The 15,294-nt window shown below is 43.9% G+C and overlaps 1 protein-coding gene across 4 annotated transcripts in view; it reads right to left on the bottom strand.

Annotated features, from left to right (window-relative positions):
• Positions 1 to 15,294, bottom strand: part of nav1b (neuron navigator 1b) — a 47,203-nt gene continuing 31,909 nt past the window's right edge. For 2 of the 4 annotated variants that reach the window (XM_061831260.1, XM_061831264.1), the window contains 17 exons: positions 14,607 to 14,684; positions 12,696 to 12,779; positions 12,478 to 12,589; positions 12,130 to 12,251; positions 11,362 to 11,543; positions 11,130 to 11,286; positions 10,317 to 10,491; positions 10,145 to 10,236; positions 9,965 to 10,063; positions 9,356 to 9,524; positions 7,098 to 7,333; positions 6,869 to 7,023; positions 6,386 to 6,457; positions 6,007 to 6,203; positions 5,810 to 5,928; positions 4,908 to 5,105; positions 1 to 4,822 (listed from right to left, as the gene is read on the bottom strand). In XM_061831260.1, the coding sequence (XP_061687244.1) occupies positions 4,739 to 4,822; positions 4,908 to 5,105; positions 5,810 to 5,928; positions 6,007 to 6,203; positions 6,386 to 6,457; positions 6,869 to 7,023; positions 7,098 to 7,333; positions 9,356 to 9,524; positions 9,965 to 10,063; positions 10,145 to 10,236; positions 10,317 to 10,491; positions 11,130 to 11,286; positions 11,362 to 11,543; positions 12,130 to 12,251; positions 12,478 to 12,589; positions 12,696 to 12,779; positions 14,607 to 14,684 (2,331 nt within the window). In that variant the 3' untranslated portion in view covers positions 1 to 4,738. The remainder of the gene's footprint in view (positions 4,823 to 4,907; positions 5,106 to 5,809; positions 5,929 to 6,006; positions 6,204 to 6,385; positions 6,458 to 6,868; positions 7,024 to 7,097; positions 7,334 to 9,355; positions 9,525 to 9,964; positions 10,064 to 10,144; positions 10,237 to 10,316; positions 10,492 to 11,129; positions 11,287 to 11,361; positions 11,544 to 12,129; positions 12,252 to 12,477; positions 12,590 to 12,695; positions 12,780 to 14,606; positions 14,685 to 15,294) is intronic. The other 2 variants (XM_061831261.1, XM_061831263.1) reach the window with 2 other exon arrangements.

Below are 15,294 nucleotides of genomic sequence, written 5' to 3'. Positions count from 1 at the left end.
ACAAACAGTTGTTGGTGGTACGGTGGGTGGATGTAGTTTACGGAGGCCGCCCAGCGCTTTTCCCTCAAGCTATCCACGGTTTTATCGGGACCCGCCTCGGGACGGTTTCCCTTCGCCGTGCTTCCAGGACGCTGCCGTATTTACAATCTTTACAACGAACGTTTCGTACAAAATAGAGAACGTAACCTTTATAAAGGATTCTTAGAAAAGAAGAGGAATTATCAAATATCGGAGTAGTAAAAAGAAAAATTATCTTCCTATTTGTCACACAGCGAGTTTACATGCATGTACAACACAGAAAAAGCTTTAACATTTCAAGATAGCGCAAAACTTTTTTTTTTTTTTTTTAATTCCCCCCTCCAACTTTCTCCCAAAAATTCCGACTATCCAGCAACCTGCGTTAAGTTTTTGGGGTTCGACCCATTCGAAGTGCTTTTTCCAACAGTCGTGGAATTTATGGTTCAGTTGAGATCTTGACCGTTATTTTAGACTTGGTCTTTTTACCCTGTTTCCAACACCGCGCCCCACCATTTTAAGGCTCACCGGGTCGTCCCTTCGCTCCGGGTCTGAAACCGAAACATCCCGACATCGTTGCCGTCTAGTCCCCAAACAAAACCGAAGTCACGGCTACTACACGGTGACAAGCACAACAACCAGTCCATGAGATGAAAAGCGCAATAAAATGGAGCGTGGGGGTGGCGCAAAGGGGCGGACATATTTACAAAGAATCTGTTCTAACCCCATTTCTGCGTGAAACTTTTCTTTGCGTTCACGTTGAAAGCTATGTTGACCAATCAGCCAGCCAGTCGCAACCGAGCGAAAATTATCGTACGGCGCTAAAGTGGCTGGACATTCATTAAGGGGATTGAAGTACATATGAAGTTCATTCAACACCACATCCTTAAAGCGGGGTACACACATATCGGTAATCGGGTCAACTTTCAGCATATGCCAACTTATCGCAAAATTTAGGAACTGAACCCTTACTCAAAACTATTTAAACAGATATATTCATCACATATTAAATCCGAACTATCATAATTTCTAGCCTATAATCCGCAACTTTTTCCACACGCTTTCAACCCTGCGGTTTATGCCTTGACGCAGCTAATTTGTGCATTTTTTTTTTCTAATGGCCGCAGAGGGGCACTCGAGCGGAAAAGGTAAGAGTGACACCGGTGGAATATATGTGCCGAGGAAATGACTTTTACCACTCCGGCGCTGTTAGCGCTGCGCTAGCATCTTACTGCCTTGTCTCAGTGATTTTTACCAATATGTTTTTTTTCTAACCGGCCCTGTTAGCAAAGCGCTAGCGTTTGCGCAACTCTCTGTGTACCGTCTTTTTTTGTAAATATCTCGTGTTTCAATGTCGGCACTTGCGACTTTTACACAGTTGCGGCTTATGTATGTACCAAATGGTATTTCCTTTACAAATGTATTGGGTGAGGCGTATGACCAGGTGCGCTCTGTCGGCCAGGAATTACGGTATATACATAATTGTCGTTATTGTTATGTTTGTTTGTGGTTTTATGTTAGTCATCTTGTGTGTAGTGTCTGGCAAACTTTTGAAAAATCATTGGCATGGTTAAAAATCGCTATGTGTATACCCCGCTTGATGTAATACAGTCATTTACTATTTGAGGGACAATCTATACACGCACACGCACACAATAAATATATGAAGCACCTTCAAAAGTCTTCAATCATTCTGACTCTGGAGCAATCTGCCAATACCGTAACACGGATACATATGGTCATATACATGGTAGAATGTCTCACGTGATTCCACTTGTTTCTATTTATATATATTAAAAAAAAAAAAAACGTTAGTCTAAAAATCTATTTAGCGTCATCAATCTGGTCAACCTACCCTGAATCGTTGCGTGATCTTCGACAGCGAACAACGGTAAAAGCACCAAAGCGACGTGAATGTCGACGCTACGCAAGATTTTATTTAAGATGATGACGTGATTGGACAACGACGTGGGTGTAGGTAGCTTTAAAGTCATTCTCCTTGGCTTTCGCTAACTCATTTTGCTACGTGTTTAATACTCTTCGCTGCTTCCGTCGCCTTACAATCGTTCGCACCTACAGACATGATTCGGAACAATGTTGTCGGGTTTCGCGTTCGCGAGTGATCGTTCGGAACGCGAGCGATTGTGAGAGCGTATTAGCGCCGCACGGAAAGGACAAAAATCATAGATCTAGCTAAATGATCACGGGTGGTACACAAACAAATACTGAATTCAATGTTGAAAATGCGCACATTACAATGGTTTTGAAATAAATTCATGATAAATGCTTAATAAATGCTTAACAAATACAGTACACCTTTTTGAGTTTTTAATAACACAACCTGTGCCTTAGTTTGGCTGAATCGCAAGTTAACACAAGCAGTCTCGTGTTTTCAAAAGATTTATCACGACAAAAATTGGATTGCTGGATCAATTTTGTTCTATTTTCATTAGTTGTCGTCAGGAGACTTAATGAGCAATCCAAATAAAATGGACCGTCGAACAGCTTTATGGAAGGTAAAAGCTTTTAAAAGTCTTTCTACCAATGTTGTCCTTAACAGCACAGCCCAAGATAAACTACCAGTTATGTTTGTGGCAACGTTTGAATAATTTCAACTAGTTTGAATTTCTTTGTACAATTACGTTTGTCGGACAGTTACCGTAATTCCCGGCCTACAGAGCGCACTTTGTTATAACCCTCGGTGCGCAGAAAGAGTTTAACGTTTGTGCGGCGCTGGCGTTAGCGCGGCGCTAGTATTAAACTAACGGTAACGCTGGTATGCTAACGCTAGCACAAACAAACTCTTTCTGTGTACCGAGGCTTATAACCATGTGGGCTAACGCTGGCGCTGCACTAACACTAGCGCAGCATCACCGCATAAACCACAGGGTTGAAAGGGTGTGAAAAAAGTCGCGGCTCGAAAGCCAGAAATTACGGTATATGTATTAATTTAACACATTGGAAAATACTTTTTCCAGTTCCCACCTAAATTCTACAATAAAAATCAATGCTTGTTTCTTGTTTAATGTTCTTGAAATGGTAAATTTGTGGATTTTCATTAATTCTTTCACAAAAACGATAGAAAACACAATGTGAATCTGTTTCCAATACAAATGTAACTTTTCCTGCGATATTCTCTTTCAGTAAGACACAGCTAGCCGTATTCTGTGTAGCGCTAATATTCCTCGCGTTGCGTTTCGGAGTCAAAGCGTATCTTCGTTCTCCTCAAGCTGGTGGAGTAATTGTGAACGTAGTACCTGCTATACTGTACATGGCAGCACCGGTGATGTTCGTGTGTGTGCGTTTCAAGGTTAAAGCAGCTAAAATAAACAAGCCTTAGAACAGGTGCGGGGGCGGGGGGGGCGAAAAAAAGTATGACAGCAACATTTTCCAGTTTGTGAAAATGGTCGCGCAAGTTCAAAGCGAGAAGTTGCGGCGGAAAACGAAAGGCCATCGACAAATGCTGATGGAAGGAGCTAGTTTGACGTAAGCACCAGTGATTTTTTTTTTGTTTTGTTTTCTTTAAGGCATCTGTTTTTTTTTTTTTTTTGTTTTTCACCTGATCGAGTTGGAAAGTCAGGGGATTGCATAACGTGTAACATTTGGCTTCAAGAGACGGGATGCAGCAAAGATGAACTTGTGCGACTTCCATTGTGCTGCCATACTTTTTTTTTTCCCCCCACACTTTGAAAACCGCTTCAGACTGATTTTTTTTTTTTTTCAACTTTTAGCACCAATCTAAGAATAGGACTGCGGGCAAAGAGGTGGTCCAGGGACCTCGAAGGAATCGTGTAAATACAGGGGGGTCCTCGGTTTACGGCGGTCACGACACGTCGTACAAAAAGTTACAAACGACACGGTGGGAAAAAAAAAATGCGCTGCGCCTGGCGCAGAAGTTCAGTCATTGCCGCGTTGACAGATATCAGGCTTGAGGGAATTTCAGGATGAATCTAAAACGATGAACTTAAATGTCTTCCAAATTTGACACACTACAAACTAAAAACACGAAAAACGGATCCGAGCATCTTCCTTATGCCGAAACGTGTTTGAGCCGCAAACGCACGTCCGGTGGCTGATCCGTATCCTGCTGGGTTGTCGCATGGTTTTTCCACGTCGGAACGGAACGTACAAGCCGCAAACTAGCTCCGGAATCGGAACTTTGGTAACTCACAATTGCGTTGCACAACCACTTGTTATGTTGTGAAGAGATGGCACTCGTGCCTGGCGGGTAAATATGTCACAGGGGCAGTTTCAGCCACGCCCCCCAAAATCAGGAGAACTGTAACGGGAAAAGCAATTTTATGCTAAAGCTCCAAAATTGTTGACAAAACATTCTTACGTTTTCAGATATTATCGTCAGACACGTAATATTTAGAAACAATTCACTTTAAAGGGTCTTTAAAGTCCAATTGAACAAGGTTAGTGGTAGACCTCAATGTAGAAGTCGGGGTTACGTCGACGCCAGAACGCCGTCATAAAGCGAGGACCTCCTCCTTTATATAGGTTTTGTTTCCGGTTGTACTTTCGTTAAATACTGTATGATTTTCACTTCCAACTTTTCAGAGTAGGAATGACGCTTCAAAAATCACCCTACAACCATGTTTTTTCCGAGGGTTCCATAATGCACAGTACACTGTCCTTACAGCAGACGAGTAACAATGACTTTTTTTTTTTTTTTAGACGAAGTGCTGAGTTTTTTTTTTTTTTTAAAGTGTAAGCTTGTTCACAGTCTTGGCAGGCTCGGGTCGTCCTTTTCCGGAGATTCGATGTAATTGGCAGACTCTTGGAGTTTCAAAAGCATCGCCATCTAAAATCAGAGACGACGCGGTCACATCAGTTTCAATTAAAAGCGCTCATTCGCCATGTGCCGTGCATGAGGCGGTCCTGCTTACCAGCGGATCAGATTCCACTGAGCTGGGCGTGATCTCCTTGTGAGACTTCTCCTCGCCGGCTTGACTGGGACTACTGGAGCCGATGCTCGGGGGAGGGAGGTGGAACAGCTTGGCCTGGTCCTGCTGGGCGGAAGGCCAAGGCAGCGTGCCCCTCACCCACTCTACGGGGTCCTCCCACACCGCTTTCTGGCCGTGGAACTGCCGCATACCAGGAGGGTAAAATTAGAGCACCTTGAAAATCAAGCCGCGCCACCACCTTCAGATTCGTGCGACTTTTGGAGGGATCATTGTATATTTGGACTTTACGAACTAGCTCTGACGGCATTTAACAGAACCAAAAGAAGTGTTCTGTCTGATTATACCCGTCACACATTTCCCTGGACTGGTCCTCCGCAGAGCGCACACAGACGGGGGGAGAACTGGGGCGTAAGGTAGACATACTATACTACACATTATGAGGCGCACCTAAGAGCCTTTAATTTTCTCAGAAGCTCAGAGTGCGCCTTATAATCAGGTGCGCCTTATACAAGGATCAATATTGAGCCTTTAGCGCAACCCATCTAATGGATGCTTAAGGAAAACCCCAGGCTTGACTATGGAGACTATTCTATGGACCTAATGCAGTGCACCTTATATCTATGAAAAAAGTTTTAAAAGAGGCCAGTCATGGAAGGTGCGCCTTGTATACAGTGCGGAAAATATGGCATTACTTCTAGTACAGAGTCAGCCACTCAGTACTTAAATTTATTTTAGTTTAGTTGAGCCACTGTCACAAGAGTAGACACAGCGGAGCACATTAGCTATCACAGACTAAACTTTCCTAAAGGTTTAAGTGGACTCTAGAGAGAGTAGGAATCATAAAGTTAAAGAGCCAGTAGCTGTGTGTTATGATGGTTTCTCACCTTGATGCCATCCTTGGCTCCCTCTTGCAAGTAGGGAATTATAGAATGGTTCCAAAGGTCAATGAACCATGACCGGAACTCATCCACAGTGACGGGACAGGACAGGAAAAAGCACGGGCCTAAGGAGACCAAAGCAGGACGCATTCGAGCACAGACGCCGAGATAATCGCCTAAAATTATTTGGCGGGGTTTCGTACCAATGAGAAAGTCCGACGTGCTGTGCTTCTCCAGGAAGGTGTGCAAGTGATACCAGAGCTTGGGAACCCAGTCCAGTACCCGGACCAGATCCTCATTGGTCAGATTCTGCTCATCCTCGGACTCCATCAGCTTCCTGTGCAAATATCGCACCAGGAAGCCGTTGGCTGGCTCCACGTTGTTGGAGAAGATCACCATCCTGAGACGAAGGGGGAAGTTATAAATCAAACAAAATGGGTGACGACTGGTAGACAATGTAACAATTATAATTTAAGATCTCAGTCCAGTTCCAGTCCTCGTCAAGACCAAAAACCCAACGTCAGCTTTTATTAAATTCTACACAAATTGGGTCAAACGACATGAATATCTCGATCCACTTACCTGAAGCTGAGGTGCAGGCTGTGGTTTGCCGTCATCTTCACCGGCTGATTGCTCGTTCCGATGATGTACGGACTGAGGAAGGAGGCAAAGTCACGCAGGGAAGCGAATTACAAAGGACGGGATCCAAAGAAATCTGAATATGTGGATTCGGTAATAGCAAATCACTACTTGACGGGCAGTTTGCATTTTTCTCCCCGGGCCTGTGTGGGTTTTCTCCGGGCACTTTGTTCCTCCAACATCCAAGAACATAATCGAAGACCCTAAATTGCTCGTCGGTGTGAATATGAGTGCGAATGGTTGTTTGTCAATATATGCCCTGTGATTGGGTGGCAACCAGTTCACGGTGTACCCCACCTCCTGCCTGAAGTTAACTACGATAGGCTCCAAGCCCTCCGGCCACCCTTGTAAGGATAAGCAGCTGGGATAATTGATGGCATGTTACTGTAACACGCATATTTAAATATCAGATTATGTATAGATTACCATTTGTGGTATTTGCACGTCAGCGCCCCGTTGATGAGTTCACTGACAGAAGCCGGATCGTGAATATCGTCCACGATGATGACCAGAGGGTTTTCGGAAGCGCTGGTTTCTCGGTCTATTTGGTTGGCCAAGTTTGAAAGATACAGCTGCAGATCCTGCGTGAAGAGACCATGGAAATAAGTCTTGAAATGCTGATTTTAAGAAAGATTTGTTTGGCCTTTCCTCTCACCTTGCAAGACTGACGATGCATGTTGAAGGTCACCACGATGCCGTCGGAGACTTCGCGGGCGCTGCGGTCCACCAGGTACTCTGCCAACCGCGAGGCCAGGTAGGTCTTGCCCGTTCCACTCGGTCCGGACAGGATGAGTCTGCGGTGTTTGAGCAGCAGGCTGATGTAGTGTTGCATCATGGTTTTGGGGATCAGGGTCTCGAAAACAAGGCTGTCCACACACTTCTCCTTTAAACCTGGGTCAGGGAACAGATATTTTGCAGACACGCATAAAGACACCGTTATGACTGATATTTGGAGATGAACAGGAGTTCACTGTACTTTTATTACCAGTGGGATTACTGAATGGAGACCAGTATGATCTTCAGACAATACTTTTGTTTTGGGCTATTAACTGGGACGCCATTATCGCGCCAACGGGGCTCAAATTTCTCTGTACGCACACAAATGTAATTTCAAAGTTTTTTACATCCCTGCCAATACGAGTTGAACGCAGCAACACAAAACGTGGTCCAATTATGACGAGTCTCAAGTTAAGGAGTTCCAACACGATGTTTGTTATTTGAGAACATTTTTAAGGAAAGACAACGACAGAAGGAAGAAGGCGTCGCACAAATTAGTTTGTTTCGTCTCGCGTGCCCTTCGTAAGCAATGCGCTACCCAAGCGTTTGGCTCTGAAAATAACTTCCAGTTTGGTGACCGCGAGGGACCCCACCAGCTAGCGCAAGTGTTGGGTTCCGCATTGACATCCACGGTGGTGGCAGGGGGCGAGCGGTGGCCCGACCAGCTGGACCCGGCTGGCACTGAGCTACAAGGCATCGTGTTTCACAGTAATTGGACACGATTTCCCGCGTCAGTTTGGCTTTTTGGAGTCTTCATCGGAGGTGGTCTGATGGAGCCATATCTAATCTACTAGCACTATACATATGGAGAACTTTACTTTTTCCTCGTGGGCAAATTTGAGATGATTAACATCTTAAACAGGGTGCACACATATGGACAATCTGTCATGAGCAAGGCTTGGCCACTGCCAAGAGGGGCGTGGTCAGACCACTGCTCTGGGCGGTGACACCTGTCACCGGTTACGGCTATTTCACGTTCGGACTGTAATTAGACAGGCATTTAAGTTGGAGTTTTGTCACGGGCATTTGTCAGTTCGTTGCCTTGCGTTAGTGAGTTGCATTTACTGCCTGTGGGACTCTCCGCTTCTACGCGTAAGTTAGAGTAACCCTAGTCACAGCGATCCTGTGCCCTTTTGTTTGATCCTGTCCTGTTGACTTAGTTAGTTTGCTTCAGAGTCATCGAACCCTTGCTGTAGGTCTTTTGGATCTCGCCTAGCCTAGCGTTTCTGCACTTCTACCTTGTCGGACTGCTACACTGTGTATGACTCGGTTTCCAGAATTAACTATATTGAACATTATGCCTCTGCCTCGAAGTCCTGCATTGTGTTCGCCCCTGCACCGGAGGTCCTTGACACAATTGGGCCAAATTTGAACATTTTCCTTCTCGTGATCAAATGCCCGATTCGCAGATCGCAATAATAAAAGTAATTTTGTTTCCTGATCTTTCCAGAAACTGAAGTCATACACCAAAATAAAATGGTTTAAGGAGGCTACGTACATTTATTCTGATCCACCAGAGTTGCTAAGCATATTCTTTGTTGTTAGTCTTCTTCTTTTCCTTTCGGCTTGTCCCGTTAGGGGTCGCCACAGCGTGTCATCTTTTGATTCTTTGTTGTTAGTGGTTGGGTCAAATTCTTTAGTGTCTTGTTAGTTGTTCCCCAAAAATGTATCATATCAAATCGATTGATGTCCCTGCTTTTTTCCCCCCTTTTTGATATTTTTGTATTCAAAACTTAAAAAAAAAAATCAAAGACATACATACATACGACATACTGAGGAAAACAACCCTCATTTCTGTGCTTACTGCATTTGGTAGTGTCATTTACTTGTGGTATTTGTGTATCCTACTTAAACTGACTTGTAAATCCTGGACCAGATGTGTACGCGTTTTTTGCTGTGTCGGTATGCAAAACATGTTCTTGAGGTTGTCAGGGCTGTGCTGCAATATTTACAAGTATATTGGGAGTACGTTTGAGCGCTTGCATGAGGAACTTTAGCTGACCTAGCAAATTCTGGTTCATGTTTGTTTGAAATATGAGTATACGTATCGTGTTCTTTACTTAAACTGGGTAGGTAGATGAAAACTGTCACCATGCAAAATTGTGATTTCACACAACTGGTCAATTTTGCCCGTACCTTTGAGTGCCACAGTGATGCTGGTGGGCCCTCGGGACATGCAACGAGAGGGCTGAGTTTCTGGAGCCTCCCCGCCCAGCACCCTCTTGATATGACCCATGCTGTAGCTGTAGATCGAGTCCGTCGACAGGCCGAGGCTGTAAGTGGGATCCACCTTGGCAACGTAAACCTGGAAAGAACGCCACAGCAATGAATGCCAAGAATTGCCAAAAAAGGAAAGGATTCAGAAACAATGATCACGATAATCATGAGAAGTTTTCGTTTTTAATGGATTTATCGTGTTTTTGGAATGTGGGAGGACCTGGAGAACATACAAACACCACACAGGAAGGCAGGAGCCGAAACTCTGAACCACCAAACTGTGGGGTAAAAGCGCTAACAACTAGTTCAGCATTCAGCGCCAAGCTTGGGGCTTTTTATCCAAAATCCTTGAGGCCATAATCCCGTAAAATCTTTTGTGGGAAACAGAGTACCCAGTGTTGTGTTAATGTTCATCTCCCAGGATTCAAACAATTGGAAAATCTCCAAACGCCAACGCTACAAGTACAACCGGAGTCTTTGCCGATTACACATCCGGTTCCTGCTACTCAAAAAAATAAGATGTCTCACCTTGAAGGCCTGGCTGACGGCAGAGTCCAACATGGGCCAATCCATCCGGCCGTTCACCCTGATGGTACCCAGGAAGAAGTCCTGCTGTTTCACCTCCTGCTGACGCCAAAAACAAGACAGATGATGCACGTGGATCATGATGTCTACAGGTGGACAAGCAACGGTATTCCCGGTGCTTACATCTTTGAACACGTGCAAATCTGCAACGCAAACAACCACCCTGACACGGTGGTCGTCTCGCTGCGCAGACAGACTGCCATAATCCATGGAATCTGCCGGAAGGAAACGATGATTGGCGGACTGACACACAGACCTTCATTTAACCGATGGCATGTCAAGTTTTTAACCGAACCTGTGCTGGTTCTTCTGGCCTCGCGCACCGTAAGGGAATGTCGCGGTGACAAGTTGGCGAGAGACGTGAGACCGGAGGACTGAGAAATGGAGCTGGAGGGTCCGGGAGATGGACAGGGGGACAGGCCACTTGTCTTCAGTTGGTCGTTCTCCACCTTGAGATTCTCAACAGTCTTCTGTTGGCACAAGAATGGCTTTATTACTTAGATCTCGCAGTATAAGGTATAAACTGTAACTGAACACCAATATGTGTGATTATGTGATTTTTTTTTTTTCCATTTCAAGCAAAACAATTGTGATATGCTTCATGGCAATGTAAACAAAAAACAATATTGAACTCAATTATCTTCTGATGGAAATCAGTTGACTGAATTAAACATTTGGATTCCCGTGGAAACACCCAGACAAAATCAGTCAATGGCATCTTTGCATCATAGGTGATGGATACATTTTTCTACCCATACAGCAAAATGAAACATTTAAAAAAGAACACCGTGTGAATCAAAACCATTTGGAGCATAGACAATATGGTCCGAGTATGCTAAAGTACATTAGACATGCCCATCATTAAGTAAGCAAAATATTGCAGACACAGATTATTTGAGTAATTCTTTCAAATCAATGAGGTGAAAAGTCATACAATTTAACATTTTCATGAAATGGATGTAATCATTTACATTGTTCATATGAAGAATTACACTGGATCTAGAGCAGAGCCTTGAGGTACCCCATACTAACAGAGTTACATTTAATGATCAGGGGTTTCGGTGTGTGTGTGTGTGGGGGGGGGCAATAAAGCCAAATAAAATTCTACCTGCATGTTGGTCATTGTTTCCTGCAGCTGCTCCAGCTGATGGGCAGACGTTAAAGCCTCCAGCCGGATGTCAGTAAGTTTCCGCTCCTTCTCCCACAATTCTGAGCGAAGGTCCGAAACCACCTTGTCATCCGCCACCTCGCTCCCCTCGCAGAGCCTACAGATATTTAGGCGATTATTACTTCACTCGCTCTTCTTCATGTTAGGGTGTTTTAAGAGAAGTAAGCGTTACTCAGATGACGAAGCAGAGGCTGAGACTTTCACGGACGACGGCGAAGGTTCAGCCCCGTCACGGTGGACTTTGGGCGACGGTGGTGCCGACGACTCCGGGGTGGCGATTTCCTCAATGTCTGCATAGGGCCCGGTTGGTTTCGAGCCCTTCTTGCTGAAAGCCTTGTTGAACGAGCTGCGTAGCTGTTGAGGGGGGAAGGGAAACACTGTATGTTTTTTTAAAATCCGCTAAATACAGATTACGTGAAGTCGTCCGTTTCGGATGCTCCAGACATAGAGTATATTTCAAAATTAAGAAAAATGTGCAATGAACCAACGCATGCGGTGGCAAAAGCATATTTGTGATTCTGTATTCAAAAATTCAACTATTAGGTTTTTTTTTTTTTTTTGGAACGTATCCCTTTTCATTTTTAAGGCTAACGTTGTAAAATGCCATTTAAAAACGATTCTATACATAAATATGTCATACGAAGTCATTAATTATGAGCAGATGTGATTTTCCGTATGACTGGTGTAAATTGAAAACAACCCTCGAAATAAAGCAGCTCAACAAGACAAAATGGGCTGAAGGAAATGGCGGATGAAGGGCTTACAAGCCGTCCCAACTCACCTCATATACCTAAAATTAAAAGCGGGTGGCGGCATGAGGGAGACATAAAAATGTTACTTAATAACAGGATCGTGAACGCAAACTGGGAAATATTCTGTGCAGTAGGTTTTGTCACCTGTGAAAAGTTGCAATCAGTTTGTGTGGTGGACGCGTCCTCACCCAGCTTTTCTTCTTCTTCTTCTTGGCTTCTTGCTCCTTGAGACTGCCCAAGCTCGCGTGGCTGAGGGTGCTGGCGAGGCTGGAGAGGCTTTCCGACGAGTTCTGACAATTAAGCTCCAGTTCTAAATTGAATTAAACCAGAAAACAGACACATTGAGTAAATCGGAAGCGCTAGAAAATGTATTTAATTTACAGTTTTTCAGAAATCTGTTCATGTGACACTTTGCTAAAATATAATCAATGTACAGCTTGTATAAAAGTCTATTTTGTGACTCAACACACAGCCATAAATGTCTGAAACGCTGGAAACAAAAGTGAGTACACCCCGAAGTGGAAACTGTGTTCTACCTTTAGACACGATTTCAGAATTATTGAGAGCACCCTGAATGATATCATGGGCCTCGGTGTTCTTGGTCTTCAGAATCTCAATGGTGTCCCGCAGGTCGTTCAACTCGGAATCCTGAAGCGTGACAGAAGACGGAAAAAACAGAGAATATTTCTGTATTTTGTTCTACAATCATGTACATGTGACAAGAAGGCATGTAAGCGGGATCATTTCCACAAACCTTCTGTTCCGAGGAAACGGACAAGGTCTGCAGGCGAGCCGTCATCAGCGCCAGGCTCTGTTCAAAAGCTGCGACCAGGTTGGCCTGTTTGACAAACGTGACAAAAGACTTTCAATTCGGTTTCACCAGCTACAACCGAAAAGCTCAGAAAATATCTTCTTGGAGGAAGTCACAAACAGTGGTGATGCACTTGAATTGCAATATTTGGGATATTCTGCTTTTGGGTGAAATTTCCGGATGACCCCAAATCAAATTATATCTTTCAAGATTGAACGTCATTTGACCTCTAAAACCTTTCAATGCACAAATCCAACTGTTCTGTCTTTCTGTACTAACTAGGACCTGAATATCCTTCCACCCATCAATTTTCTTTTGGTCCGGCTGGGATTGGCTCCAGCACTTCCGCGACCCTCGTGGGGATAAGCGGCTGATAAAGTGGAGGAATGGTTGAATTTTGTACTAAAGCCACCATGCACGATGAAAAGCGTGAACAAGATGCGCTGAAAAAAAATACGCACAAGATTCGATGCAAAGTGAGACTCCAGTTGTCATCATCCATCCATTTTCTTTGCTGCTTATCCTCACGAGGGTCGCGGGCAGCCTATCCTAGATGTCAACAGGCAGGAGGCATGCTCCACCCTGAACCGGTTGCCAGCCAACCGCAAGGCACATAAAGACAAACATTTGCACTCACAATCACACCTATGGGCAATTTAGAGTGTCCAATTAATGTTGCATGTTTTTTGGGGGGATGTAGGAGGAAACTGGAATGCCTAAAGAAAACCCACACAGGCACGGGGGAGAACATGCAAACTCCACACAGGCGGGGGCGGGTTCGAACCCGGGTCCTCAGAAACGTGAGGCCAACGCTTTACCAGCTGAGCCCACCGTGCCGCCCGGACCTGAATATCAAAATTTAAAAATTGAATCCATGAAAAATTTCTCAGGACGTCCTTTCAGTAATACCAATTCTAATTAAACGTGAATGCTTTTTGTGATTTTTATGTTTCAGTCAGCAACTTATTCGAGAACAGCAAGATTTCCCAAAAGTACTGAAAAACAAAAAAAGTTGGACGCGAATTCAAAACTTTAGAGCTCAAATTAAGGTCCGCTGTAAAAGTTATAATACATTTTATGTTCATCCTGAAATTTCACCCAAAAGGCCAATTCATATCCCAGACGTTTTTTTTCTTTTTTCACCATTTGTTTTAGAAAATCCAACAAACCTGGCCTAACTGCGACACCCGACATCCACAGGAGGGACCCGGTTAGCGGGGAAGAGGAGAGAAGGGGGTGGGGGTGGGGGAGGCGAGGAGGGGGGGGGGGGGGGGGGGGGTCAGGAATCGAGCAGCAGGAAGTCCGCAAGCCAATTTGAGGCCGAGAGAATAAAAGAGAGGGACAGTGGTGATTAGGCGTGGCAATCAACCGCAAAGTGACACGCATACAAGCAAGTGTTACATTGATCTACGGCCAGGTTAGTTTCGACAAGTTAAAAGCGTTAACGCAAAAAGTGAGGCGGTGTTAAAGTGGCGTGAATAGCTGGATTTACACTGTAATAACATTGTAACGCCTACATCGGGAGCAGATGCCCAAATGCACGTAGATAACACGACAAGAGTCAACAGCTTGCACTGACAATACAGAAGCGAACAATGCATGAAAAATACAAATTTTAAAATATTACAAACATTTCTGACCTAATCATATTTTACCATTTTTTTTTTATGTTACTGTGACTCATATTCCAAAATGGCCCCAAATAATCTGAATCAGGTCATTGGAACCGTGCAGTCTAAATCCAGCCAATGTGGCAGAAGCCTGTAAAAGCAGCAGGAAAACGTAGACACGACGACGTTCTGCTTTTAGATCACGGAGAGCGACTGCAAGTCAAAGTCGTAAAGTCGTACGTACGTTGGCGGACAGCTGCATGGTCAAGTCGGCGACCTTCTCCTGCGAGGATTCCAGCTCCCGGCGCAGTTTGCGGATTTGCTGAGGATGAAAGATCACCCGTCACCTCGTTAAACTGTTATTTTTATTGTTTGCGTTTCTATGTGGAGCAAGGAACAGAACAAAAGCAACGTAAAGTTCGATTGCCATTACATCACAGAAAAAAAACCAAAAAACATTTACACACAGTTGGGAAGAAAGGCCAAAATGAATGATAAAAACATTACAAAAAAGTGAATTCAAGCAAAATATGACATGATACGTCACTGTACAGCACTTAAGCAATAATCACAGATTTAAGTTGTGTTTTGTTTTTACTTCTTTCTCTTCTATTTTTGATTTTTTTTTTTACACTTTTCAAAATAGCTGCAGATTGATCATAAAAATGGAGGTTCACAGCAATGAATATCATAAATATAGCAGTTTGACTGAAAAAAATGCAACTCGTATTTTATATAGATTCACTAAATGATTATTTTTTTTCATATTTCTCACAGCTCACAAATAAACCTCAATTCATGACCTCAAGAAACATTAATTCAGAAAATTATTCCTGTCTTTAGTAAGATTGTTTCTACAAGTAAATGTGTTTAAATCCATTCATCCATTTTCTTTGCCGCTTATCCTCACAAGGGCTGTCAACGAGCAGGAG

This window comes from Syngnathoides biaculeatus, chromosome 10 (assembly GCF_019802595.1).
Source record: "Syngnathoides biaculeatus isolate LvHL_M chromosome 10, ASM1980259v1, whole genome shotgun sequence".
NCBI classification, from domain to species: domain Eukaryota; kingdom Metazoa; phylum Chordata; class Actinopteri; order Syngnathiformes; family Syngnathidae; genus Syngnathoides; species Syngnathoides biaculeatus.
The sequence above is the reverse complement of the archived record's forward strand: the minus strand, read 5'-3'. Positions and strand labels throughout refer to the sequence as shown.